We start from the raw sequence: 25,525 nt of genomic DNA, 5'->3' as shown, positions 1-25,525 counted from the left end.
GTTTTAGTCACTGTAGTCATCACTGCTACTCGTGTGTCTCGTTAGTCTGATCCCAGCGTACCAAGGGGATTCGTCGGCTCCCATCCGCACAGCCAAAGCAGAGCGCAGACATCAAGAGAGACTTCGTATGCAGAGCCCCGAGCTGGCTGTGGCCCTTGACAAGGACCTGTCCCCTGCTGAGAAACGAGCTCTGGAGGCTGAGAAGAGAGCCATGTGGAGGGCAGCACGGTAAATATAGCACGCAACACATTCTGACGAGGAAGATAAACTAATTGGGTGTTTTTGTGTATTTTTTCAACCTCTTACTGTACTTGTATTTCTAATACATTGATATTAACAGGGATGCGTTACCTGCGAACCAATTCTATAAAATGAAATGAAGCAGTTTAAAATGAAGTATAATTTAGCAGTTTTGAAAGTAAAGATATTGTGTTGGAATATTACTCTGGTTCAAGTGAAAGTCACCTATATAAATAGTACTTGAGTCTTTCTAATATTTAATGTAATCAAGTATGAAAAGCAATGTTCTGGCAATATATGTACTTAAGTATCAAAAGTACAAGTAAAAGTTAATTAAACACATATTTACATGTATGTATACTGTATACTATGGATGAGCACCCGGCTAATCATCAGATCTGATAATCCAACTTTTCTGATTATCAGAATATTGTTTTGATTTGATAAAAAAACTTGCTTGTAGAAAATAATTAAGACCTGCTAACTTGTGCTACAACTGATTATTTCAATTGTTGGCTGATTACTAGATTATTTGATTCATAATATTGTTTTTGAAATGTCACACATTTCAACAAATCCAATTTAGTTGATTTGAACCAAAACTGATTTTGTGATGATAAAATAAAAATCCAGGCAAGGCATATCCAGCAATAAATTGATATTTTTTACTTTTCTGAAACATTTTTTACAGAAATATTTGCATAATTATTAAAAGTTTGAAAACTCCTGTCAGTTGACTTTTAATTAATTAACCATTTCAGAATTAACACACTTGAGAAACAAACAGTAATGGCCTTTAGTAACTATTTTGGCTTAACTTTAACACAAACATATATTAATAATAATATAATAATATATAACAATATTTCATATTTAGCTTTATCTGATCACACCTAAAACAAGCAGTTTACAGATACAGCGTTGGGCAGGTAACTCAGGACGTGTAAGTTACTTTTACTTAATACTCTATTAAAAAGTAATAACATTACTTAACTTATTACTAGGTATCAAAACTAATGAGTTACATTACTCTTTATATTACTTTATCGACATGTTCTTACTGGCGAATCAAACAGCCATGATGAATTAAAGGCTAGTTAACTCATTACCTTCTTGAATTACTTTTTCTACGCTTCTACACTACTTGTTACTGGGGAAAGTAATAATATTACAGTATCGTGATACTGAGTAATGTGTTACTGCCCAACTCTGTACGTAATATATCATGTTGTTGCCCTGCTTTAATCTGTACAAAGCAAATGTGGGAAGTGGGGGCGAAAGTTTGTTTTCTTTGAGCAGCATGTGACAGAAACCTTGACTGGGCTGATAACACTGATAGAAGCACATGGCTGTGGAAGAGTAGTGAGGTCCAAGAGTTCTGATAAACAGTTTATCCCGCTGATCAATTAACAGGGTTCAGTTTTCACCACGCTGTTCCAAATATAGGCCGACAGTGTGAGAACACCATCCTGTGTGTGTGTGTGTGTGTGTGTGTGTGTGTGTGTGTGTGTGTGTGTGTGTGTGTGTGTGTGTGTGTGTGTGTGTGTGTGTGTGTGTGTGTGTGTGTGGTTAGTCAGTCCCCCCTCTTTTACTGTTTTCATGTCTAAAAATGGGATCTTGTTCAATATTCCTGGCTCTCCTAAATGTTTTATCTTCCATTCTTTGGTTTTCTTCTCTTTTTCTGTCTGTATGCCTCTTTCCTTCCTCACATTCCTCCTTCATCCTGGTATACCCATCATCCTATTCCCTCCTCCTCCTCTCTTTCACCCCCTCCCTGGCCTCGCGGGGCCTAGGCCCTATGGCCTAGAGGAGGATGTTAGGCAGTATGAGCAGGACCTGGCTAAGAGGCTCTACCAGGCCCGAGTGAGGGCATCTCAGGGCACGCCCGAGGCCCCCCAGCCCCCCACCTCCTCTACCTCCTCCTCTGCAGCCTCCCAGCTCAGGTCTGCTCCTCGGCCCCAGCCACCAGGGCCAGACGCACGGCATCGTGAGGGTGTGCTGGGGTGCTTTGCCGTTGGGGTATTTTGCTAGAGGCCGAGTTGAGAAAGGTCCAAGCAAGCACTTGCAGTGACACTGTGACAGTGCTTCCACTGCCTTTCTACTGCTGTCTTGCTTCTGCACGTCTTTGCTGTTTCTAGCTTCCTCTCGTTCCCCCTCTCTCTATTCTCTGTCTTGTCTGCCCCCTCTCTGCAGCACTCTTTTCATTTGCGCCTTGCTGTTCTCTTGATTTTCATCCTATTTATTTGTACTAACAGTTTGCAAGCTATTTGTGAGTTGAGGGTAAGCCTACTAGCAGTAGGTTGTCCTTTTCCTGGAATGCCTCTTATTGTGCAATGAAATTAAAGCAGTTGTCTGTCACAGCAGACCAGGACAAGGAGCACCCAAAATTAGTAGTGACGGGCACAACACCCACCTATCATGGTGTGTGCCTCTGTCAGTCTCTGTCTGCATTTATGTAAGTCTCTTCTTATTTTCTATAATCATTTATCTGATGCTGGTTGTTCCTCTTGCAGAATGAAGTCTCTGGAGCAGGATGCACTGAAAGCTCAGATGGTCATCGCCAAGTCTCGGGACGGGAAGAAACGTGGCACACTAGACCAGCTGACGGAGTCGCCCTCGCCTGCCCCCACACCCTCACCAACACCCGTGGAAGGTAGGAAGCTGCAGTCGATCCTGCTTGATAGTTATTTTTGTGAAGCACTGTGTAACTTTTTTGTTTTGACTTAACTTACTTACAAGCAAGTTAAATCGAAGTCTCGAGTCTCTAACGTCACATTTTCTGTTTCCTCTGACAGAGCTCAGTCCTCGAGGACTAACCTCTCCAGGCAGGCTGGTAAGACTAAACCTTTTTCCTTTTTCTTGATTTCCCATTTTTGGTTTTGATGGATTTTTCCACTGGCCTTCGTGGCATTGCGAACGGTTTACTGTATCCTTTGTATGGATTTGGAAAGCTTCAATCATCAAATATTTGAACAACGCTGTAACACTCACTCTGCAGTTTTAATTAAAGGAATTTATCTGAGAAAGGAAGCAACTGATATTGTTGGTTTACAAGCTGGAAAAGGGTAAAAAATAGATTTGCTTCAAACCACATTGGCATTAATCCACCATCTTGCTCATTATCAACCTAGCCAATCAGCCACAGCTGGCTGTTTGAATCACCCATTAGCCTCTCTGCCTCCCATCTCTCCTTTTTGCTATTCCCCTCATCCCCTTTTCTCTTATTCCTTTTCCTCTTCTCTCCTTTGACATTTGCCTTCTCCACCCTTTTCTCCTCCTTTCTATACTTTGTCCCACCATCCTCCTCTTTTTCGTTTACCTTGTTTTCCTCTTCTCCCTCCCCCCTCGACCTCTGCTCATCCCTGTTTGCTATCCTTCTAGTCCCTGTCGTCAAAGAAGTTTGACTACCGACAGTTTGCTGCCATTCCTTCTTCCAAACCCGTATACGACATCCAGGTATTGGCTGCATGCAGTCCCCGGGGCCCCGACCTCCTCCCCTCCCCCTGGCTTTCCCTGCTGCCTCTCCCCTCTAGTTTCTCTGTTGATTAAGAGGCATCAGTGCAACTCAAGTCTAGGTTTTGGCTCAGTCATTGATCAGCACTTCCTGCTCTGCACTATAGTGGTGTGGCTCACTAACACTCACTTGCACAATGACAGCACTCTACATTAATGACACACCAAATCAGCCCTTGGTCTCCTCACGTTCTGCCTCCCTCTCCTTGGTCTCCCACTTAACACTCACAAATGTAAGAGCATCTGTAGCAGTAACCATTCACATCCGTCCATCTCTAAGCTAACTAATCAACACAGACAATAACACCCAGCAGCTGCAGGCTGGTTTTTGATCCCACTAACCAGAATTGGTTCCGGGGGAAAATGGCCACAGACTCTGCATCTCATCCACTCTCACGTTCACTTCCATCAGCTCTCTTGTTCCACGCATGGGTCACACATCAGACACAGGAGTAACATGTCCTCCTCTCATGCTCTGCTTTTGAAACACTGGTTTCCTCCTGTGCTATCAGTAGGGTAGAAGTTTTGTGTAGGTTTGTGAAGGGAGTGGAAGCAGGGGAATCCTGGAGTGGTACTGGAGTGAGCAGAGCTTGTCTGGAAGATACCTTTTCTGTTTTTGGGTCAAGTATCTGTGGGTCGTCTGTGTCAGTCTTCGCTCCTTTGAGTGTGGGATCTCGTGTGATTTGGTTGTTGCACAGTGACCTCGGCTTTGTTTGTATTCTCTCTTTGGTGAATGTAACATAAGTGAAATCACTGTAAGTGTTGTTTCTGCATAATGTTTCTGACTGACAAACAAGGAGTTTAAGGGGTGTGTTTATGTCAGAAAGGTGACGAGACAGGAGATTTGAGGGAGCGCTACGATCTGCAAGGTGAAGGTCACATGGCAGCAAAAACATCTCTGTAATTGAATGTAATCAATGCAAACATTTACAAATGTTAAGACAACTTTTATGAGGGAAAAACTGCATCAAGACTTGCAGTAAGCCAGCTCCCTCTAAAATACAACATTGTACCTTTTTTAATGAATAGTCATTCAAACTATATAGATATATATATAAACTATAACTTGTTAAGTTGCTAGTTAAACTTTTTTTTTTTCTTCTTTAATCAAAGAATTCCTTTGAGATTCTTGTCAACCCTTTAACCAATATGTTTAAGAATGTCTGACTGGAGAAATACCAAATATAACGAGGAAAAGGTAATTTGACACTTTATATACACTAGACTCTCCGCCAAGGCCCAACAGTCCCTTTAATTCAATCAAGCCTACTCCAATATCCTATTTGTTACCCTATAGCGACTAAAACAAGACTACCCTCTATGAAACATATTTAAATCCGCTCGATCCAGATCTTTTATTTGGATCCGCATCGAATTGTACTCACTCATAGATACCAGCCTCCTAAATACGCCTGATCTTCTTCATCAAGATTCATGCCTTGTTCCTTGAGAAATGATCGAAAACGTAAAAGAAAACGCCCTATTTCACAATGTCAAAGAAAGAACTTAATCCTGCATCCGTCCCTTTATCCAGATCTACACCAAAAGTTACTGAGGTCTGCTCTGGGCCGAGACCCATCCTCCATCCAAGTTTTGTAGAAATCCTGCTGACAAACCAACAAACAAATGAGCACAGGTGAAGAGATAACATTGTCAACCCACAGTTAGCAGTTGGTGCCTGCTCGGTCCCTTGAGAGAAGTAGAATAAACAGCTTGTCAAAACTAACAACAAGGGGAAATATTATTGGTATATAACAGCATCAGCACAAACAGACAACAACTCAACATGCTGCCTGGTTTCTGTTGTGCATTGGTGACTCTTGTCGGTGTTGCCCTGTCTGCTGTCTCTTTGTGGATGTGCCTACACTACACACCAAACCCCGGAACTGATGACCTAACTTAACCTCCCTTTCCTTTAACATGCCAATCTCTCCTGGGGGAGTAGTCGAGTAGATTTACTGTGGCTTTAGTGGCTCTGACAGATTGGGAGCTTCAGTGCTGTCTGCTAAAGCGGCAGTGAGCGGCTGGCACGTCTTCTCACAGTCTCCCTCGCTGTCAGCTCCCCTGCTCACATGGTGAAGGCTTCCCCTGGGATACAGGCTACTGAGACACGTCTGCTCCGCTGTTACTAACTGTCTCTTCTTGTTTTCCAGTCCCCCGACACAGTCGATGACATGCAGTTCATCGACGACGGCTCCAGTAACCCAGGTGAGTACTGGAGATATTCAGTATTTTAAATAGTATTAGAACAAGCGAGAAAAATGTATTACCTCAATTTCTTCTATTCCCCTTTGATTCAGGTGACTACCTGGGATAAGCAGCTCTTATTGGTAGGATCCTGTGTGCATGTGTTTTTGGGTCTGCGTGTGATTGTACGTCTGAATATTTATGGATCATGTGTGAGGAGTGTGTGCTGGCTTTTACCCTAACTTGTGTTGGTTCAGGTATTAAGATGGGTGTGTGTGTGTGTGTAGCTGGGTGTGCTTGGCCTGCTGCTGCCCACCAAACATGAAGCAGCAACTGATGTCGAGAACAAAGTGAAGGAGAAATTTGCTGTGTCTAAACTAACGATCTCGCACTAACCGTGATCCTGACTGTGCATGAATGTGTGTAAAGCGCTGATTGAAACTAATGATTACAGGGAGCTCTCAGTGATTCCATCATCATGTTGGTTTCAGTATGTTTACATGCAGACAAGAAACCAGGTTACACAGGTACTGGGAAATGTAGTTACATGCACTGCAGTGACATCGGAAATCAGCCCTCCCCTGACTTTATTTTGAGGCATGGATTACTGATTTTAACTGTAGAGCTGCATAACCTGAGAGGCATTTGAAGTGAGTGCACAACTTTTCCCAGATTGTGTCTGAATTTGACTAATGGTCTATTTTATGTAAATATGAAATATTTTGTATTTGAAAGTAATAGTAAAAATCGCCTAGTTATTCAGCAACTAAGCTGAAACTAACCCAGTTATATATATGTTCATGGCAGTGGAATCCGCTTACTTGAGAAGCCGACCATAGCCGGTCACTGGAGTTCATGTAAACACACATTTAATTCTTGAAGTAACTTTAATTTCAACGACTCTTGCTGTGAGTTTGAATACAGAGCTCATGGAGGTGGCTGGTTTAAAAACATGCAGTCACTGGCTGCTTCAGTTTTCTGCTCAACCTTTGGGTCCTGCTTGTTTCTAGCTGTTGATTGTGGGGCTTCTGTCGCAAGGTTAAGGGATCCATCAGTCAGATGCTCCACAGCTGTTGTTGCCGAGTGATTGTCAAGTAAAGCTTGGTCCACATGTTCCTGTGACTGAAGTTGTTCTGTCTCTGTCGTCTAGGGCCCGCTGCAAGCCCTGAGGCCGAGGTAACCACCGCGCTGCCTGCCACCTCAGCCCTGGAGGAGATGGCTCTTTACAGCAACAAGCGCAAACTGAGGCAGGGCCGCCGCAGCCTGGAAACCGCCGTGCCCACGTAACACCTCCCACCAAGAGAAGAAATCTGAAGACACACGTTTAAATACACTGTGGAACACTGGTAACATGTGGGTGCATCCACGGGAGGTGCACAGTCACTAAACACTACAGTGACAGTAGAGCCTGATTTACTCTACCATATATAACCACTGCAGAGACTACGATAGTCACCACACATACACACTCACTTATATCCTGCGTGCCAGTCTTGCCTATACAGTCTGTGGATGAGTTGGCAAGTTGCTCAACAGTCCTTAAAGGGCGAGAAAGAGCTAGTGTGGGTAGATAGGATTGCTTCTTACAGACCATTCTTCTTTTTTTGTTCCACACTCAGTTTACCTGGTAGAAGCAGATCGATTTTAAAAAGGAGTGATCGAAGGTTTTAGTTGTTTTTTTATTATTTTCGCACCTCGAATGATTTTGCTGTTTTAAAAAAAAAAAAAAAAACATACTGGAAGAGAAAAAGAAATGGGTCATAGCTATACTAACGATATTTTTTAGGCTTTCAGTGAATAGATTGTAAAATGTCAGGGCTTTCTTGAGCGGACAGGAGTGTATATATTAATCGAGGAGGGAACATCCTGCTACCTTCACAGTCACACATTGTGGAGAGCTTTTTTAAGAAAAACAATACATATCTTTCTCTTGTTTTGCACTGCCACTGATCAGCTTTTTACAACGTATATCTTAAGTAATTTATTGTTTTTATCCTTTTACTCAAATTGAAGGCCTTGTATTTTAACCCATTCAGTTCTTTTGGGCGTAAAGAGCATGAGTGATGCTTATATAACTTATCATTAAAAACATTTCAATGATAGTTACGGCTCAGTAAGTCAAAGCGTCCTACTAATGAACTGCATATCACTTTATATCATTGAATCTACTTTATATACACCTATGAATACCCCTGAAGGCTTTGAGAGAAGCAAATCTACAAAGTACAGCTGTGTTACATTCCTCTTGTAGATGACATGACTACACTGGGGGCAGCAGCATTGAACTGGCAGTTATATAAACTGTTTTGAACATCAGTTTGGCAACATGCATTTTTACCATCACTTAATAATTAACGGTACTTAGCCTGCCCTGTTCGGGGTATTTGTTTTTTTTATTTAACCAATGTGAATCATTGATTTCTATCCTTGAATTATCTGGAGGTGTTCCAGAGTGACGTGAAGGTAGCAGGTGTTTTTATTTTTCTGTCTATGGTTAATTTAAATCTGATGCCACTGAAAAAAATCATTTATTATTGTGTGAATAATGTACAAATAGTGAAAGCGAAGCAAACTTTGGGTTTGAAACTGAGCCAGTCTTGACCTAGACCCAAGCGAGTGTCTGATGTGTCTGGGTTCGGACAGGCTTGGTATCGGGACGCTCTCTGCGTGTATATTGGTTTGTTAATGGGAGAGCTGACAGAGGCAGAACCGATTAGAAACCCCTCTCAAGACATTGATCTCGTTCAGTTCACTGCTTGACACACTGTCAGTTGTATGTATCTGATGGGTATTTTTGCAGAATCACAGCATAGTAGCATTTGTGTTAATTTAATGTAGGGTCTTCTAATGATAGCTTTCCATGTTGCTCTCACTGACTGAAATTCAGTTTGTTTGATAACATTTGCAATGGCTGATATCTCCTTTTTTTAAACTTACAGTAGGTAAATCTTTTTTTCAGATGGGTTTCACTACATTATTAATGCAGTGTTTCACGTTTTTTGTGTTTATTCTTATGTCTCGAGTTCTCTTTGGGGGCTTTTACTTGCAAATAGGTTGGAGGGGAAAGGGTCAGAGGTCCTAGGGTCAAGGGTCATACAAGACTGTAACTAGTGAATTTGTACAACCAAAGAAGTCTATTTTGTGGTTCAGGAATAATAAATTTTACTTTTCATTTAAGAAGCTGATTCACTGTGTTGTGTCTTCTGTGCTTGATCAATGTACACTACAATGCCCACATTACATGGAGAGAAATGACATTTTATCACATAAAGCGCACATCAACGCTGTAGTGCACTTTCAACTTGCACATTAAACTCACTTAACTAAGAGGTAGGATTGGAGGAAATCTTCTCTGTCCAGACGAGTTTCTCTGCGCTGGAGTGAAGACCCGCGCCCTGCTGTTCCTCTGTAGGGACAAATCAAAAGGTTTAATTGTTGACAGATTGATGTTAATTGTAAGACGTTTGACACCATTTACTTGCTGTTATTCGATGAAACAAGCAGTAGATGTAAAACATGATGGGACACTCACCCTTTTCTTCGTTCTGTAGCGGGCATTGTAGAAGGACTCGGAGCTGGGGTTATCAGGAAGAAGCCGTTCCTCCATATCTTCCTCCTGAAAGCAGCAGGGAAGCAGATGATACCTCGTCACCATGATTTAGTCACAGCTCCTTCCAACACATGTCAAACTATAATGACTTCCTCTCCATGGCCTGCAGCTGAGTGGGACTTGGTAGAAAATACATAATTCCTTGCACCTGTTCTTTCTTTACATTGTGTGAAGGTTTTTTACTCACTTGTCTGGGGCTCTTCTGCATAGTTACATCCAGCTCCTCCTGAGGTACCAGGAAAGACTTCTTATACCAGATTTCAAATTCTGGAACACACATGAGATATTGATTATTTCTCTAAGGTTTGCACTGTTTCAGCTATGAAAGCTCTAAGCTGTGTCAGGGAAGATGTTTGGAGAACTGACCAGAGAGCAGGCGCACCCGGCATTGATCCACAAGGTGTTGACAGTAGTTGACCTCTGCCTTGATGTCACGCAGCACCTCGTACCTCTGCCGGTAGAGAGCCTTCAGCTCTTTGAGCTGCATCAGTTGAGTGGCATCTGGCTCCTGCAGCAGTGGCTCCCCCTCCATAACCAAATACTGACCTTCATACAAAAACACACAATGAGAAAATACAGAATATGAACCTTAAATCTCAGATCTTTCAGCAGGACTACCAACACAAGCCAGATCTGAATGTTAAAACACAAAAAGCTTTATATACATTTTAGTCTAGGCTTTTAAATACATGTTACATTTGGTTTAACCACAAATAACTTTGTGCACAAGAACGGAGGGTAATTCATGACCTCGGGACCATCGTGTGAAAATGTCATTTAAACTCTAATGTCCACCCTCTAGCTTTTTCTGAGCTTTCAGCTGCTTGTCACATGACAGCAAATGGTTGACTAATTTCCACACAGCTCCACTGATCAAGACTGAGATGTGGTTGAAATTGAATGGTTTGACTTACCAGCTCATATTCCACTCGTTTAGGTTAAATAAGTGCCTCACATAAGGAAAGACGAGGTTCAATCTCATGTGAACTCTAAGAACATTAAGTACTTTCTTGATAGAATACCTTGGCCTCCTCTCAGCTCCCTGTGCTGCTGTATGGCGGCCGCGGTGCAGTCGATGTCTCTCTTGACAGCGTTGACCTCCTCAGTGAGCTGTCGAAGAAGATCGCGGCGTTCCAGCAGCACAGCTTTGTTCTCCTTAAGGATGCTGTTGATCCTGCTGCCTTGTCCCACTTTAAAATCCTCAAAGACCTCTTCTTTGGGTGGAGGACAGCTGGACAGAGATCGCAAATTTTTCAAAGGAAAGGGTCAAATAAAATTTTTAACAGAATAGAAAAGACTATATTCACATCATACTCAGGCTGGAGTGGTGCATTCCCAGGCGGTTGTGATTCCTGTGTGTCCTGGCTCTCAGTGTCTGCTTCGTGTGACTCAGTTTCCTTCTCAGGCGCCTGGACAGAACTCAGCTTTGATCTGGAGGCACTCTCCAAACGTTTCCTGGACACTGGGCTCCCCTCTCCCTGCCTCTTATTTTGGCTGGAAAATCACATTGAAGGTGCCATTAGGAAAACCAAGTGGTTCATCAGTCCAGTCATGCAGGCTTTAAAAATCTTTTTCAATGATTTCTAAACAATTTCATGGACATTTATTCATGACAGATCTGGGATACAAAGTGCAAGTTGCACTGAATCTAAAACATGTTGATATAAATCATGTCTGTGTTCAGATTTGACTGAGAGCGATTTTTGGAGCTAATTGCAACAATAGGGCACTATGGGTTTAAAGTACCATAACTGCCTCTATAAGCTGTGTGTCTCCATTGCTGCTGATGCTCCAGCTGTTGACCATTTTGGTAGGCTGGACAAAACAATATGCTGAACAACAATAACTAACTTCCCAAGAATACTAGCTTGCGCCCATCCATCCATTCACAAAACCTACTGGTCTACTGTATCCCAGAGTGGTCTGGAGTGATTTCAGCCAAGATGTACGCTTCTGCCAAAGCTGACTCATTTGTGTTGTTATGACAACTGTCACATTAAAAAACAGTATCAGTATATCAACACAGTTTACTGGCTTCATTCACTTCTGTTTTTCCCGAGACTTCTTAGTTTTGGCTTTAGCTGAACTTGGGCGTTGGGCATTTTTCGGTGACTGGGGCACCTCGAAGCGGCCAGCCTCCACATCCTCACTGATGCCTCTGGTATGACACTCCTAAAGAGACAAAGAATACAATGAATCACAGCTGCTAGTTTCCATTAGTTTCCCTAACAGTGAATCAGATGTTGACTGACCTTCGCAGCAGCTGTGTCAGCACTTCGGTTTTTTTCCACCACGTTGTGCGTCTGGCACAGCTGAGCCTTCACCCTCTGCTCCTGTTCCCTGCTCACGCACACACATACATAAACATGCTGAATCACTCCCCATGAACAAATCTGAGTTGCAGATTTAAAAAGGTAGATACTACTCACTGCACAGCAAGCTTGAACTGGGCAAACACTGCTTGGATCTGCCTGACACTTATGATCTGTAATTAGATGTCATGCAGAGACAAATTAAAAGGACAGTTTTTGTGTTGCAGAGGAGGCATTAATAGCTGTGTTCTTTGTTATGTCCTCACACTGATTTCCTCCAGGCTTCCCTCCAGGTACCTCTGAACCTGGCTGTGGATCTCAGCCTGCTGCGCTTCAGACAACGGCTTATATGTGATGTTCGGCCGGTTCGTCTGGCGTGAAGCAGGAACGATAGGCATTTAAATTTTAATATGAACCAGCTGAAATGCGTGAAAGTGAAACCTGAGAAAGCACTGGCTGGTACTGAGAATTTTACACTTAAACACAAGAGGAATTACTGTATTTTCCCTTTTTCTTGTGAAAAATATGTGAATTTTGTGCTGATCTGTGAGTTTAAACAGTAAACCAGGACAATAAAGTAACACACTATCATGAATTGTCTCACCATTTCCTTGTTAGCTATACTCACCAATGTATTGCAGATGGACAGCTCCTCTTTCAGCTTCTGAACTTCCTTCTCAAGTTTCTTGATCTGAGCCTGATCACAACAGTTTATTTCATGAGTACAACACAATGCAGACTGCAAAGTCAGTGCATATTTTTACCCTCCCATACTAGTTTTTGGGTCACATTATGTGGTGTAATATTATGTGAACTCACAGCTGGATCAGTGTGTTCATTAACAACAGGGTCGGTACGGACACACTTCATTCTGCCCGCAAAACGCAGAGTAGAGAGCTGCCAAGAATAATAATTTAAAGATGAAATGACACCATGTATAGTGAGAAAGAGACTGCTTTCTGTTTTATATCATATATTCCACTCCTTACTGTTTCTCCTATCTGTGCAGCCTCACCGCAGATGTTGGCCACAAGCACAGTGTTGCAGTTCCCTCCTACAGGAACAGACAAATGCATTTTCATTTACAAGTAATACTTCACAGCAGGACTTGCTAGCAGCATTGTCAAAAACCAGACCTGGCACTCTCACCCAGTGAGTCTTTAAGGGCATGTGTGAGTTTACTCTGTCTGAAGGGAACATGTTCTCTGTGACGGTCACCCAGGGCCAGGATGGCCTGCTCCAGGAACGACAAGGACCTGTTGATGTAGACAGCTTCCTTTAACATCTGACCCTCTGACTGAAAAAACAGGAAGTGACATGAAATGGGGAAAGTTTAAGTGATGTGACAAATTTTACAGAAAGGCAATATTCTTGTGTGTGGGGTCAAAACATTCAAAAGAACTTGAAATATAAGCAGCCACACTTACAGCGACACTTGCAGTGCATGAACTACGAAGGCCGACTTTAACATCATGTCACGTCACTTATATCTCAGCCAAAAAGCTGCAGGACACACCGCAAAAACTAGAGCCACAGACGCTCACCAACGTCCCTGAAATTGGCGTGTCAGGGCTTCAATGTGTTTTGAAGCCCAGTAAAGTCGGACATTCCCCAAACTCACCCCAGTCTTTCCCAACCTCTCTGACCCGGCAAGATCCACCAGATTCAGCTTGGAGGTGACATACTTGGCGTCCGACAGAGTCCGTGAACGAGACTGTGAATGATAAAGACATTTTGTTCTATTTTAAATCTTATGCAGGAAAAGCCATGTTTGAGTACTGAGACCAAAGTAAACAATATATTAAGCAATAAAGGTGGTTTGATTCATACCTCTATATGCACAGTGAAGATACAGTGGGACCTGGAGGAGTTCCTGTTCAAGGCATGAGATCCAATAATGCGATTCATCCCACCCTGAGTGAGGAAAGAAACAGCTTCAACTTTCAATTTATTCATCCATAAAATTGTGGAAATAACACAGCTCCTAGGCTAGTTAACCAACGATGATTACAGATCATAAAAATGAAATAATTATTCTTTCAAGTTAGACAGTTTTCTTTGGGGGGGGGGCTTTAAGTTTCAGACCACACACCTCAAACAGCAGATTGAGAGCCTCTTCCAGGGTGTGGACAGGGTGAAGAGACAGACCTCTGATGAACACCCCTCTGCCCTGCTCCTCCATCACCAACATACCATGAGGAGACGGCCGTGGCGAGCCCTGCAGCGATGACAACAGGTCCACCAGGGTCTCATTGTAGATCTCCAGGTAGGACAGGTACACAGTGAAGGCATGCTCAGTCCTTATCTCCACCTCCTGAAACACCTGAATACCGTTTGAGATTAAAAAAACAAACATATTTACCAAAGTGGAGCACTTTCAGGGGTAAAAATATTCATATATAGGGCGAGTTACCTCCTGAAGAGCCCGAGGAATGATGCCTCTCTGTTTGTATGAGTCTGTGGATCCGGTCATGGTATAGGTCTTTCCTGCCCCTGTCTGCCCAAAACACATTACAGTACCTGAAAAATACACAACAGAAGACTAAAAATGTGACAGGCAATGTACAAACATATATACTATAATACTTAACACACTATACAATGTTTCATGTAGATAAAGAGATCTACCATTATAACCATCCAGTGTTCCCAGTACGACCCGTCGGCACACTCGAGTGTAAAACTCCTCCTGAGACACATCCCGCAAGACGCCTTCCAGCCGGAAGGACCAGGAGCTCAGCTGACTTCTCCTGGTCTCGCGATGCTTCCTTGAGTTTTTCCTGTGATAGATGTTCACTGTCTGAAGGACAAGACACAAAACCTTTTGAGTGTACACGATCAAACACAGGAATAATTTTCAAGCATTAGAACTAATGCATTAATTGAAATTATATCACAAGGTGTTCCCTGTTGTGCTGTGTTCAAATTTCTGAAATGTGATGCAGTTTGTATTGGACAGCTGACACACTGCCTCCACTCGCATTTATGAAGATACGCTCAATCAAATTTGGAGAAAAGTTTGTAATAACAGGTAAAACTAGAAAAGATGTAAAAATCTGTGGTAAGGTTATTGTAGAGCTGTTGTATAAGACTGAATTAGTTTTACAGTACTGTATACACCATAATCAAGCAACTGAGTGTGTATGTGTTTTGCATTTTGTGAGGCATATAGGGCTGCAATCATCCCTTATCTTCATAATCAAACTGTCAAGTATGTTACTGATTATTCAATTAATTGTTTGCCATATAAAATGTCAGAAAATTGTAAAACATGTCTCTAACAAGAGGTAGACAAAAGACAAAAACCTAAAGATATTCAATTTACTATCAAAGAAGAATAAGAAAACCTGCAATTTTTCATATTTGAGATGCTGGTTACAATAGCTTCGTTAAAAAAATATATTACTCAACAATAAAAACTCTTCCAACATGAATATGTCACTTGACTACTCAAAACATTCAACTCCCTTTGACAACAATAACAGTAAGAAGAAACATACAAAATAAGCACAGGCCTAAATATTATGGATAGAACAATAATCGGTATCTGTGTTTTTTTTTGGTCAGATAGCAGATGAAATATATACATTTAAAAATGTGCTACTTTGGCACAGCAACAACACTGTGGTCTCACACATATCCCACCCACAACGCTACCTGACTGGTTACAAGACACAAGTAATAGCCTGTCAACACTGATAATCTGAATCTGCAAAGTAACTAGAAACTACGTCGCAGAAAATGGATATACTCAAGTAAAGTACCTCAAAATTGTACTTGGGTAATAGTGGCTAGTTTCTAATCACTGGTTAGTCTAAATTTTGACACTAAAATTGTGTTTTTACTGCAAACACATATATATGTTGTCCTTGATTCCATATAATTGGTACCAACCCAGAAAAGTACATAATTAATTAATTGTTTGGCTTGTAAATTACCGGCCTTTCTACTAGCAGGGAAGAGATACAGTTAGCTATCGTTAGCTTCAATTTTAGCCTCAACTAAAGAAATCAAAACTGTCACCCGTTTCTAAATTCATTGTCAACATCACCTGGTAGTTGCCCAGATATTAATTTCCGACTAGTTTACCTCGGCTTGTTTTTATTTTTAAATAAGCTGGCGGTCAACAGCTACACAAAGCATGCTAGCTTGAGTCACCTGTCCGTCCGGAAGACACTGAAGAAGGTCCTGGGCGAAGTTTGCCGTTGGTCTGATCCGGACAAACACTCCGACCTCCCCGCTGTGAGCCTTCATACCGCCTCTGTCACTAACACGACCACAGCACAGAACTCAGACTGAAAACAGAGATTAACTAAATCCACCTAAACTACACGAAGGTGGTTTTTTTTTTAAGATAACGGCTCATTTCAGCTCCTGTCCGTCCACCGTTCACCTTCTGTGGATCCACTCAGCCCCATGGCAACGAGTGCGCGCGCAGTATGGCAAGGCGACAAAGCGCGTGCCCGCTTTGTGGCAGCAGACTAACTTAATTAGTATAAATTAATGCAATTATAAATAGATTTAAAGCGGAATATACAATTTAAACATTCAAATACATTTCAAAAATGTCATTGTTGTGTCTTATTTAGTAAATTACTGAAGAAACGTTCAGGCGTTTGGGTATTTTATTCTATCTATGTAGGCTGTTTTTTTCTAAATGTATTTGAAAAACCACACAACTACAACTACATTTCATTGTGCTATCCCGATTTGATGATTATTGACTTCATATTTCCAATTATTTATTCCTTTTATAAAAAATGCACATCTAACAAGTAAAGTAAAATGTTAAAATGACCATGAAATTAAGTAATGAAAAAGTTGTTTTTGAATCTTCTGTCTTTATGTCACATAGTCATGTGAGGTCCAGCAAGGTAACTCCACTGTTCAGAGACCCCGAGCAAGTTTAAACAATTTATTAAAACACCAATTAAACAGGTGATTAAAAACACAACCACACATGCAGAAAGATAAAAACATCAAATGAGTATAAAAAACATGCAACATAAAAAGGGACCAAGTGATCTAAGTTTACAATAAAAACAAGATTCTCTGACATTTTTATCATGTGACGGGGAGTTTTTCTAAAATTTTTATGTTTAATTTCTACTTTCAATAATAGGTCTATTTTTTTCCATTTTTTAGTTTTTACTAAAATTACTTCCATGCAGGGATTAAAGAAGCCCAAAGCAGTTTTCTTGTACACTAAAAAAGTTATATTTACATTAACCAAAGTATTCTGTGTGTGTGACCTTAACATTTAACAAGGATGATAAATGCAATTAGACATTTGCAAAAAAAACCCAACAATTTTCTGGAAGTATTTATGTGTAGGATTTAGTGGCATCTAGTGGTGAAGTTAAAAATTGCAAGCATCTGAACACCCCTCGTCTCACCCTCCCCCATAGTTGCCACTGAAACAAATACAAAGCGTGGAAGGCCCTCTCTAGAGTCAGTGTTTGGTTTGTCCCCTCTGGGCTACTGTACAAACGTGGCGGATTCCGTGGAAGAGTACCTGCTCTCTCTGTAGATTCTTAGTTTCAGGTGATTATACACTTATGAAAACTGGCTCACAGTCGTCATCGTCTTCTTCACTGCTTTTTTGGCACTTTTCTGACGTATTACCATCAGTAAAAGTCAGTTTCAAATCTCCACAGGCTACCTTTAAGTTTTGTCTTTGTTTTCGTTCATTCATTTTTGGCCACTTGGGGGCAGTAAACATAAAAACAAGCACTGAATATCACCATCTAACAAGTTTAAGTTTCTAAAGCCGTCTGTGCAGGGGATTAGTATTACCTGGAGACCTCTAGTAATTTTAGAGAAAAAATTATATTACCTGCCATATTTTGCCAAACACTGAGGTCATGTGTTAATATCAGTCCAATGTGAATCTGCATGTTGCAGGTTTGGTTGTTGTTTTTCTTTTTAAACATCTGTTTTCTGTTGTCAGAAAGGGGAACAAGTAAGAAATTTGATTTGGGGTTTTAGCTTAACCATGTTTATCAGTCATGACACTGTGACACACATTACAGTGAGTTGAACAACAGTCTCCACCAAGACTCCACCCACTGACATGGACACTATAAAGCAGTTGTATGTGCAGATTGGAGGCTAATCTATTTTCAAGATGAGGGGGCTCATATTACTCGGTTTGATGGGATTCATTCTCACAGCATCTGCTGACGATATGGTAAGACTGGGGATTTTACCCCAGATTTACTGATCTCAAAAGACTGAAAAGGATAGAACTTTAACTGCTAAAAACACTTCTGTAGTTTTTGTTGTATTCTCCATTACTTCAATGTCACTTTGCAAGCCTCAGACTTCTCATTTTAGTACAATTTATTCCAAGGGCTACAAATACATTTTATAATCTAGAACTGGTGAACATGCTGGTGAGGAGAAATGAAATGGGTTAATTTATTGATTATGTGGCTGCTTCCTTTAAAATCCAGTGTCAATGCCCTTACTATCCAAACACTATTATGACCTTGGATTAAAGTTTTTGTTAGCACTTTAAGTGGAAGTAGCCGAAAAATACATATACATGCATAGGGGAACTGTAACAAACTCCACCTACTATCGTGGATACTATAAAGCAGGTGTAGGTGTAGATAGGAGACTAATTTTTTCAAGATGAGAGGACTCGTGCTGCTCCTGTTTGCCGGATTTACTCTAACAACCTCAAATCCTTCACCTACAACTACAACATTGGTACTGAAAAGGAAGTACTTTAACTGACTAGAAATACTAACTGCTAATGTCCTGTTGATTTCATTTCATTTCTCTTTTTCTTTTTCAATAACTTCGCCCTATAATTATCCTCATTCTAAATAACGTTCTTCTCTCTTACTTTGCAATAACTTAAGTGTTACTTTGCCTCAGATTTGTAGAAGCAAAGAAAGGCCTTAAAGATTCAACAAATTAATACCCAATGTGTTTAATTTTAATCACTACTTAACATTTAGTGTTCAAATTTAACTATTTCTGAACCTAATGTTGAAATTCAAATACTACTGTACTCGTATAACTGGAATATTTCATCACCTTACCTCAACTGTTGAAATTGAATTTCCTGATTGTGATCTTCAGGTTATGCATGTTTGAAGAAACATATTTCAAGTATATTTTTAACATTTACAGTAGGTCTCCAATATATGAAAAACTGTATTCAAGTTTCTTAAATCCATGTGGTCATTTTTTAAAGTAATAATTCAAGCTGCTCAAATTGGGTCACTGGCAGTTCGACAGATGAATAGAAAAATAAAGAAATTAAGCTTGAACATCGACGCTGCCAATGATCAATCAAGTTAAACAGATTGTTTCCAGATTTTTTCTTTCATACGTATAAAACTCAAATTATACTGTAATTTCTCAGCTTCCATAAAGTTTGTTTGATGCTACCCTGAAGTCAACTAGTACAATTTAGTTTTTTCAAGAGTCAATCTAATTAAAACTAAACTTATTCTTTTTTTTATTTCACAGCTTTATTTGAAATCCACTGTCAATGTTTTTGCACGATTTTACAAACCAATTAGAGTCAAATGGATACCAAACAAACGCTTTATTTCCTTGGTTTGAGGTTATCTCATTTTAAATTTCAATTTTCAGTGGTCAACGGGAAGTAGAAGACCATTGAATAATACAGTCGGGTTTAACTCAACAACCAACTCGACAATCAACGAAACAATGGTGAGTAGACTGTGGGAGAAAGATACTTCACTATTCTTAAAGAGTTTTTCAAAAGTCAAGGTATGGAAGAGGAGTTTGGCACTGAGTCTGTGGTAGTGCCCTTTTTATGTGACAGGTTAATTTATTGTTTATTTGTTAGAATTGTAGATTTCTACAGCTCTGAAATTTCTCTAGTTTTCATGTCTTAATCTGTATTTTTTTCTCCTAAGCTGTCCGCACTGCCCAAACTTTAGTACCAAGTAATATATTCTTGTTTTATCTACATGACTTTTTACTTTGCATTTAACCTACAGAGGTGTGACTCACCCATAGGAGCCAACGTTAGCCCCTCATTTAGCATACTGCATATTAAATATTTTAAGACGGCTGATCCTGCGGATAGAAGTGTAAAACATTAGTTACAGAACTAGCCTTCCGATTAAAAACAATTTATTATGACAAAGAGCAGTGGGACCATTACTGTATATACAGGATATAAATATAGTGAGCAAAGTAATTGACAGCGCACAGAGTTTGATCCTGTCTTTATGACTTTCTGGTGTGTTAAGCAGGACTAAACATGTATTTTATGTCTTTTATAAATGTTTTTAATTTTTAGGAATCAAAGAAGAAGCTGGAGTAAAGGCCTGAGTATATGCTGCTATTTGTATAAAACAAGTTAATTTTCAGATTATTTTTTTGGCAGGTTTGTTTGAAGTCCAAAGTCGACGGTCTTGCAGGAAAATGCAAACAACCAGTTATCTCACTGAGTTAAAGTAAACATTTATATATTATTTGATTCAAGTGCAATGCCTTTTGTATTTCAGCCAACAGAGTTGAACCCAGAAAAGGTGGAGAGAAATCCGGTAGGTGGTCCCTCATATAAACTTTAACATATGATTGAGTTTTTTGGGCAGGCTGGAGAAATAACAGCCTAATGTGACTTGTACACAAATTAAAAAACAAAGTGGTAGCATAAAAGAGTTTGACCTTTAGATGGATTTATCATTTTAATAAATATATATTGTTATATGATATGATATGTTATAGATCCTCATATTACTATAAAGTGTTGCTGATACTTTGCCCGTTCAGGAATGGGATGATGGCATTCGGGTGGCGATTAAAAATACCCTTGGGTTCAGACCACCTGCGAATGGAGAGGACACCGAGGTGAGAAAATGTTCACTCAAGGATAACAAAATACATAAATGGCACACTTAAATACATATACACCACAGTTTGTTTTGAGTTAATTCCATATACACAGTCCTGCCGCTGTAAATGTGTATTAATCCACAGCTGAAAAGCGTGCCCAACAAGACAACAAACAACAGCAGAAAGGCAGGCTGTGGTTTTGGTCTTTTTTATGGGATTTGTAAACAATATTTAGCTATATTTGAAACTTGAAAGGGGTTCAAAATATATTTTCTTGAAATACACTGTGTACTTGGACCAACTTCTAAGTTTAAAAATTAAGATACCATTCATAAGTTCACTTTGTTTTTGAAGGCTGGAAATATTCAATCACAGTTTTACCAGTAACAAAAGGTGTTCCACAAGGGTCTCTTCTGGGCCCTCGCCTGTTTACAATTTTCGTGATCATGTGGTCTCTTCTCTAACATACCCATCTTGGCGCTGATAACCCCTTTCTGTATTTTTTGCTGACTCTGTACAACTTTCTGTTCAGAAATTAAACATCACATTGATAATATCATCACCAAACAACATCAAAAATAGGGTTGTTGCTTTGTTTTGTTATTTTGCCATTCACTGCCATTTCGTTAAATAATCTTGTGTTTTTATAATGACAAATCAATCTTGAATCAATCAACAGTCGCCAACTATTCTGGAAGTGTCCTTCTTTTTAGATGAAAAAAAAAAAGATTTGCTAGTTTTCTAAGAAATGATCTGCAGAGTAATTGATAATGATTCAATCGTTAGCCTGTATTACAAATACCTATTCCTAGTTAGACTTTGTCTGAGTAAGCAATATCACATTTGCCAACAAATAAACCAGTTGGACTTTGATTTTAAACCAGAACTAAAGTTCACAGAACAAAAAGAACACTTTTTTAACTCCACCTACTGAACCAGAAACTATAAAGCAGGTGTACGAGATCGGAAGCTAATTTATGTCCAAGATGAGAGGGCTTACAGTACTGTGCTTGGTGGGAATCATTCTTGCAGCCTCGGTAAGACAGCATGCTAAGATTATTGGATTTCCTGAAAAGGAAACAACTTTAATTGATTTAATATAATTAACACTGCCATTGCTCTATATGTTTAATGTACTCTAACCCACTAAATAAAGTACATCACTTTGCTACTTATTTAGCAATAACTTGAACTTCTGCAACATGATTTGTGTTACCTGGAGCTTCCAGATATGTCAGATTTGGTGTGCTGTATATTTAACATTGTAGGATTATTTCGTTAACTAACAGGTAAGTGTTAAAAACAGGCTGCAGAACCAGACTTCAGATTTAAACAACTTTGTTTTAAATGAAGAATATTTTTTAAATGTCTTTTCCCCATGAATCTGTGATCATGAAACAGGCTCACTGATTATTTTGCTGCTTTGTTTGTAATCCTATGTCAATGACCTTGCTGAAACAAAATAAACAAAAACCCAAGGTCCTCTCTTTAGTCTAGGGTTGTATTTTGCTTTTTGTTTTTTATTCAAGGGCTATATATTTATTTTTCAGCTGCCTCAGGCAGATGAAGCGCCGGCTCCAACTCAGAAGTCAGCTCCGCAGTCAAAACCAATGGTAGGTGGAAAAAAGTGTCAGCAGGAGAAAGTGATTTTCATTCATTTTCAAGCCCCAACCAAGAGATCATGTCATTAGTGAAGGCTGACCACTGGCAGTAGTTACAGCATGGCATCATTCTGATGTAGTGTTAGCTCCAAGCTACAGATGGAGTTGCGCTGCCCCCGCTATAGTTGTGGAGAGATATTGGTTACAAAAACAAAAAAACAAGTGTTATTTCAGACAGACAGATGAGATAAATTAATTAATTAAATTAAATATTGTTTTATTATTCTTAGAAATGATCATACATTTTGGAAGATTTAATCTCAGATTAATCAACATACTAACATCAGTTTTACTGTAAATTTCTTACATTTTTTTTTTCTTTCTTTAGTCTATCTGGACCCCGTTGGAAAATGGGGCTGGTCTTCGTCCTCAAAAAACTGACGGTAATGTGGAACAGGTAAAAAACTAGAATCAGCACTCACAATTTTGATATGATGTGTTGTGCGATCACAAATAATTTAAGATGTATATTTTAATTTAATTGTTGGTCATCTTGTCCTTTCAGGAACAGCAAAAATGAAAGAAGACTGACAGCAGAGGAATGAACAGACAGTGACGGGTTTAAATTCTAACAGAGACAGAAATGCTGGTGTAACAGCCTTTTCAAATAAACATTTGAAGCTTGTTGTGTGAGAAGTTCTTTATTCGTTATTATTATTGGATAAAGGTCAAATGAAACATCTATTTTTTTCCAAAAAGAGCAGGAACCTTTGATAATGTATGCTTGCTTCGTCAAAATCAACACCTACTCTGACAAACTGAGACACCACGGGAATTCAGTAAGCAAGTATGGGAGAGATTTGGCAGGTTGACAAGTCTTGAGTTTACAAATGGACAACAACACCTAGACACTGTATAATTCTCCATTTTCAACGTTTAAAGATTCAGACAAGACTTAATTCACAAGGATCACTTTATTTTCTGTGTTAGACTCTTTTCTTTTCATCACAAATATTATCCAAGTCCACCCAAAGTTTCCCAGCAGGGATCAATGCTCCCCGACATCTTTTATGGAAAGGACAGAAACATAGAACACATTTCTAGTTCTTCTTCACCTTTCTAAACATAACTATGCTCTTAGTAAAAACCCATTTGATTTTAACCAGGCATACCACTGTTTTTGCAAGTGGATAGTACTCTGTTGGTTTGGGGACAGTTTGATTTTACAGACGAGTAGTTGCTGTCACTGTCTGGAAATTAAGTTATGCATAAGCAACAACCTGTTCTACACACCTGCAATGAGGGCTGACACAGCACATTTACTTATGAGGAAAAGCCTTGATAATAAAAAAAAGGAAGTGTTAAAACTGGGGTTGAAATGTACCACTTTACAACAAATTATGAAAAGGTGCAAACTCAATATGGCCTAACAACCTCAACTCATATGCTTTTAAAGTGGTTTCCTGTCTTTTATTTCCTGGTAATGTAACATCTGTGACCATCTGGTGTCAAACCACAGTAAAGCATTTGGTTTCGGATTAGAAACGAGCTTTAATTTCTATTTTGCAGAGAGCAAAATAAAGCAAGGGCAGCGAGATCAAACAGTGGATATGAAAGACAGTTAGTAGCTGTAATCATCAGGCAAACTACAACAGCACTACATTCTTGAACAAAAAGGATTTTTTGTTTGTTTGTTTGTTTTTTTTGTCACAGAGTGGTGAGATCCAGAGGCAGTCAGCAGCCCGTGAGACAACAAGCACAGTTCTCTTCAGATGACACAGCAGTTTCTCTCTATCAGTAAGGCCACTTTATATAGAAATTCTAAATGAGGACCACAACCTATCGCTTCTTGTCCATAGATCTTTGCAGAGTGTCATCAACATGAAGAAAAAGAAAAACAAAGCTTCAAGTTTCTAAATTAAAGAGCCTGATGGCCAGCTTGTACATGGGGAGGGTTGGTGTTTGCCCCGTTCACCACCACAGCAGAGAGAGAGAAAGAGAGAGAAAAAAAAAAAAGCTCAGTCCACATCATCACCACCAGCTATATCGCTGAGGTAGTATCCCCAACTCGCGAAAGCCCCAACCGCAACTCAAAAACCACCCCAAAATACCAAGTGCGATTGGGTTATAACGATCTTGCAAAAAAATAGATATTTTCACAGAAGTTTGTAAAATCACCTTGCCTAAAGTTATCTTCGATCCTCTGTGGCTTTATCGAAGCAAGTTGAAGTCCAGAGAAAAGTTGCGCCACACAACTGCTGCTCTATGTTGTCCTTGATTCCATATAATTGGTACCAGCCCTGAAAAGTACATATCAGTCAATCTACTACTGAGTAAGATTAAATGTTTGCAGGTCACAGTGGTGGATGTGAATTGATAGACCCCTCGGTAACATAACTGTTTAACTAACAAAAACTGTGTAGGATGTGCTAACTAAACGGCTAATTAGGCTATAGCTTAGCCTACCTTTAATGTTGGTCATATGAAAGTGTTTGTCCCACTTTGAACCAGATAATAGTCTAAAAATCATAACATCAGTTTTCAGATGCCTTAGCTTAATTGTTAGGCTTGTAAATTACCGGCCTTTCTACTTGCAGGGAAGAAATACAGTTAGCTATCGTTAGCTTCAATTTTAGCCTCAACTAAAAAAATCAAAACTGTCACCCGTTTCTAAATTCATTGTCGACATCGCCTGGAAGTTACCCAGATATTAATTTTCGACTTGTTTACTTCGGCTTGTTTTTATTTTTAAATAAGCTGGCGGTCAACAGCTACACAAAGCATGCTAGCTTGAGTCACCTGTCCGTCCGGAAGACACTGAAGAAGGTCCTGGGCGAAGTTTGCCGTTGGTCTGATCCGGACAAACACTCCGACCTCCCCGCTGTGAGCCTTCATACCGCCTCTGTCACTAACACGACCACAGCACAGAACTCAGACTGAAAACGGAGATTAACTAAATCCACCTAAACTACACGAAGGCGGGGGTTTTTTTTTAAGATAACGGCTCATTTCAGCTCCTGTCCGTCCACCGTTCACCTTCTGTGGATCCACTCAGCCCCATGGCAACGAGTGCGCGCGCAGTATGGCAAGGTGACAAAGCGCGTGCCCGCTTTGTGGCAGCAGACTAACTTAATTAATATAAATTAATGGAATTATAAATAGATTTAAAGCGGAATATACAATTTAAACATTCAAATACATTTCAAAAATGTCATTGTTGTGTCTTATTTAGT

General features: G+C 39.9%; 3 protein-coding genes across 15 annotated transcripts in view; 2 read left to right on the top strand and 1 right to left on the bottom strand.

The window, feature by feature from the left end:
• The window catches only part of scrib (scribble planar cell polarity protein), a 71,148-nt gene extending 62,023 nt beyond the window's left edge, over positions 1-9,125 (top strand). For 4 of the 9 annotated variants that reach the window (XM_073487886.1, XM_073487885.1, XM_073487890.1 and 1 more), the window contains 6 exons: positions 46-228; positions 2,754-2,893; positions 3,036-3,073; positions 3,622-3,696; positions 5,907-5,961; positions 7,091-9,125. In XM_073487886.1, the coding sequence (XP_073343987.1) occupies positions 46-228; positions 2,754-2,893; positions 3,036-3,073; positions 3,622-3,696; positions 5,907-5,961; positions 7,091-7,227 (628 nt within the window). In that variant the 3' untranslated portion in view covers positions 7,228-9,125. Of the gene's footprint in view, positions 1-45; positions 229-2,033; positions 2,184-2,753; positions 2,894-3,035; positions 3,074-3,621; positions 3,697-5,906; positions 5,962-6,053; positions 6,084-7,090 lie in introns of all 9 variants that reach the window. The other 5 variants (XM_073487893.1, XM_073487887.1, XM_073487892.1 and 2 more) reach the window with 4 other exon arrangements.
• The window catches only part of kif9 (kinesin family member 9), a 37,436-nt gene extending 21,211 nt beyond the window's left edge, over positions 1-16,225 (bottom strand). For 3 of the 4 annotated variants that reach the window (XM_073487895.1, XM_073487896.1, XM_073487897.1), the window contains exons 1-20: positions 16,021-16,225; positions 14,491-14,662; positions 14,276-14,382; positions 13,955-14,185; positions 13,693-13,776; positions 13,484-13,576; positions 13,012-13,159; positions 12,852-12,916; positions 12,682-12,759; positions 12,491-12,559; positions 12,129-12,233; positions 11,980-12,035; positions 11,803-11,890; positions 11,595-11,722; positions 10,865-11,044; positions 10,573-10,781; positions 9,917-10,096; positions 9,738-9,817; positions 9,473-9,556; positions 9,260-9,346 (exon numbers count right to left, since the gene is read on the bottom strand). In XM_073487895.1, coding sequence (XP_073343996.1) covers positions 9,260-9,346; positions 9,473-9,556; positions 9,738-9,817; positions 9,917-10,096; positions 10,573-10,781; positions 10,865-11,044; positions 11,595-11,722; positions 11,803-11,890; positions 11,980-12,035; positions 12,129-12,233; positions 12,491-12,559; positions 12,682-12,759; positions 12,852-12,916; positions 13,012-13,159; positions 13,484-13,576; positions 13,693-13,776; positions 13,955-14,185; positions 14,276-14,382; positions 14,491-14,662; positions 16,021-16,116 — 2,340 coding nt within the window. In that variant the 5' untranslated portion in view covers positions 16,117-16,225. Of the gene's footprint in view, positions 1-6,808; positions 7,251-9,259; positions 9,347-9,472; positions 9,557-9,737; positions 9,818-9,916; positions 10,097-10,572; positions 10,782-10,864; positions 11,045-11,594; positions 11,723-11,802; positions 11,891-11,979; positions 12,036-12,128; positions 12,234-12,490; positions 12,560-12,681; positions 12,760-12,851; positions 12,917-13,011; positions 13,160-13,483; positions 13,577-13,692; positions 13,777-13,954; positions 14,186-14,275; positions 14,383-14,490; positions 14,663-16,020 lie in introns of those variants that run through there. The other variant, XM_073487894.1, reaches the window with a different exon arrangement.
• Positions 16,226-17,932: 1,707 nt separating this feature from the next.
• On the top strand, positions 17,933-22,977 carry LOC141014616 (uncharacterized). 2 transcript variants are annotated; one of them, XM_073488479.1, is made up of 7 exons: positions 17,933-18,052; positions 19,474-19,554; positions 20,361-20,399; positions 20,629-20,706; positions 22,242-22,304; positions 22,681-22,749; positions 22,858-22,977. In XM_073488479.1, the coding sequence occupies exons 1-7, from the start codon at positions 17,990-17,992 to the stop codon at positions 22,870-22,872; spliced, it is 408 nt and encodes a 135-aa protein (XP_073344580.1). In that variant the 5' UTR covers positions 17,933-17,989; the 3' UTR covers positions 22,873-22,977. The 2 variants fall into 2 exon arrangements, with proteins under 2 accessions (XP_073344580.1, XP_073344579.1); XM_073488478.1 differs by lacking the exon at positions 17,933-18,052 and adding an exon at positions 18,358-18,576.
• The last annotated feature ends 2,548 nt before the right edge of the window (positions 22,978-25,525 follow it).

This window comes from Pagrus major, chromosome 19 (genome assembly GCF_040436345.1).
Source record: "Pagrus major chromosome 19, Pma_NU_1.0".
Taxonomy (NCBI): domain Eukaryota; kingdom Metazoa; phylum Chordata; class Actinopteri; order Spariformes; family Sparidae; genus Pagrus; species Pagrus major.
Note: the sequence above shows the minus strand (reverse complement) of the source record. Positions and strands in the feature narration are given on the sequence as shown.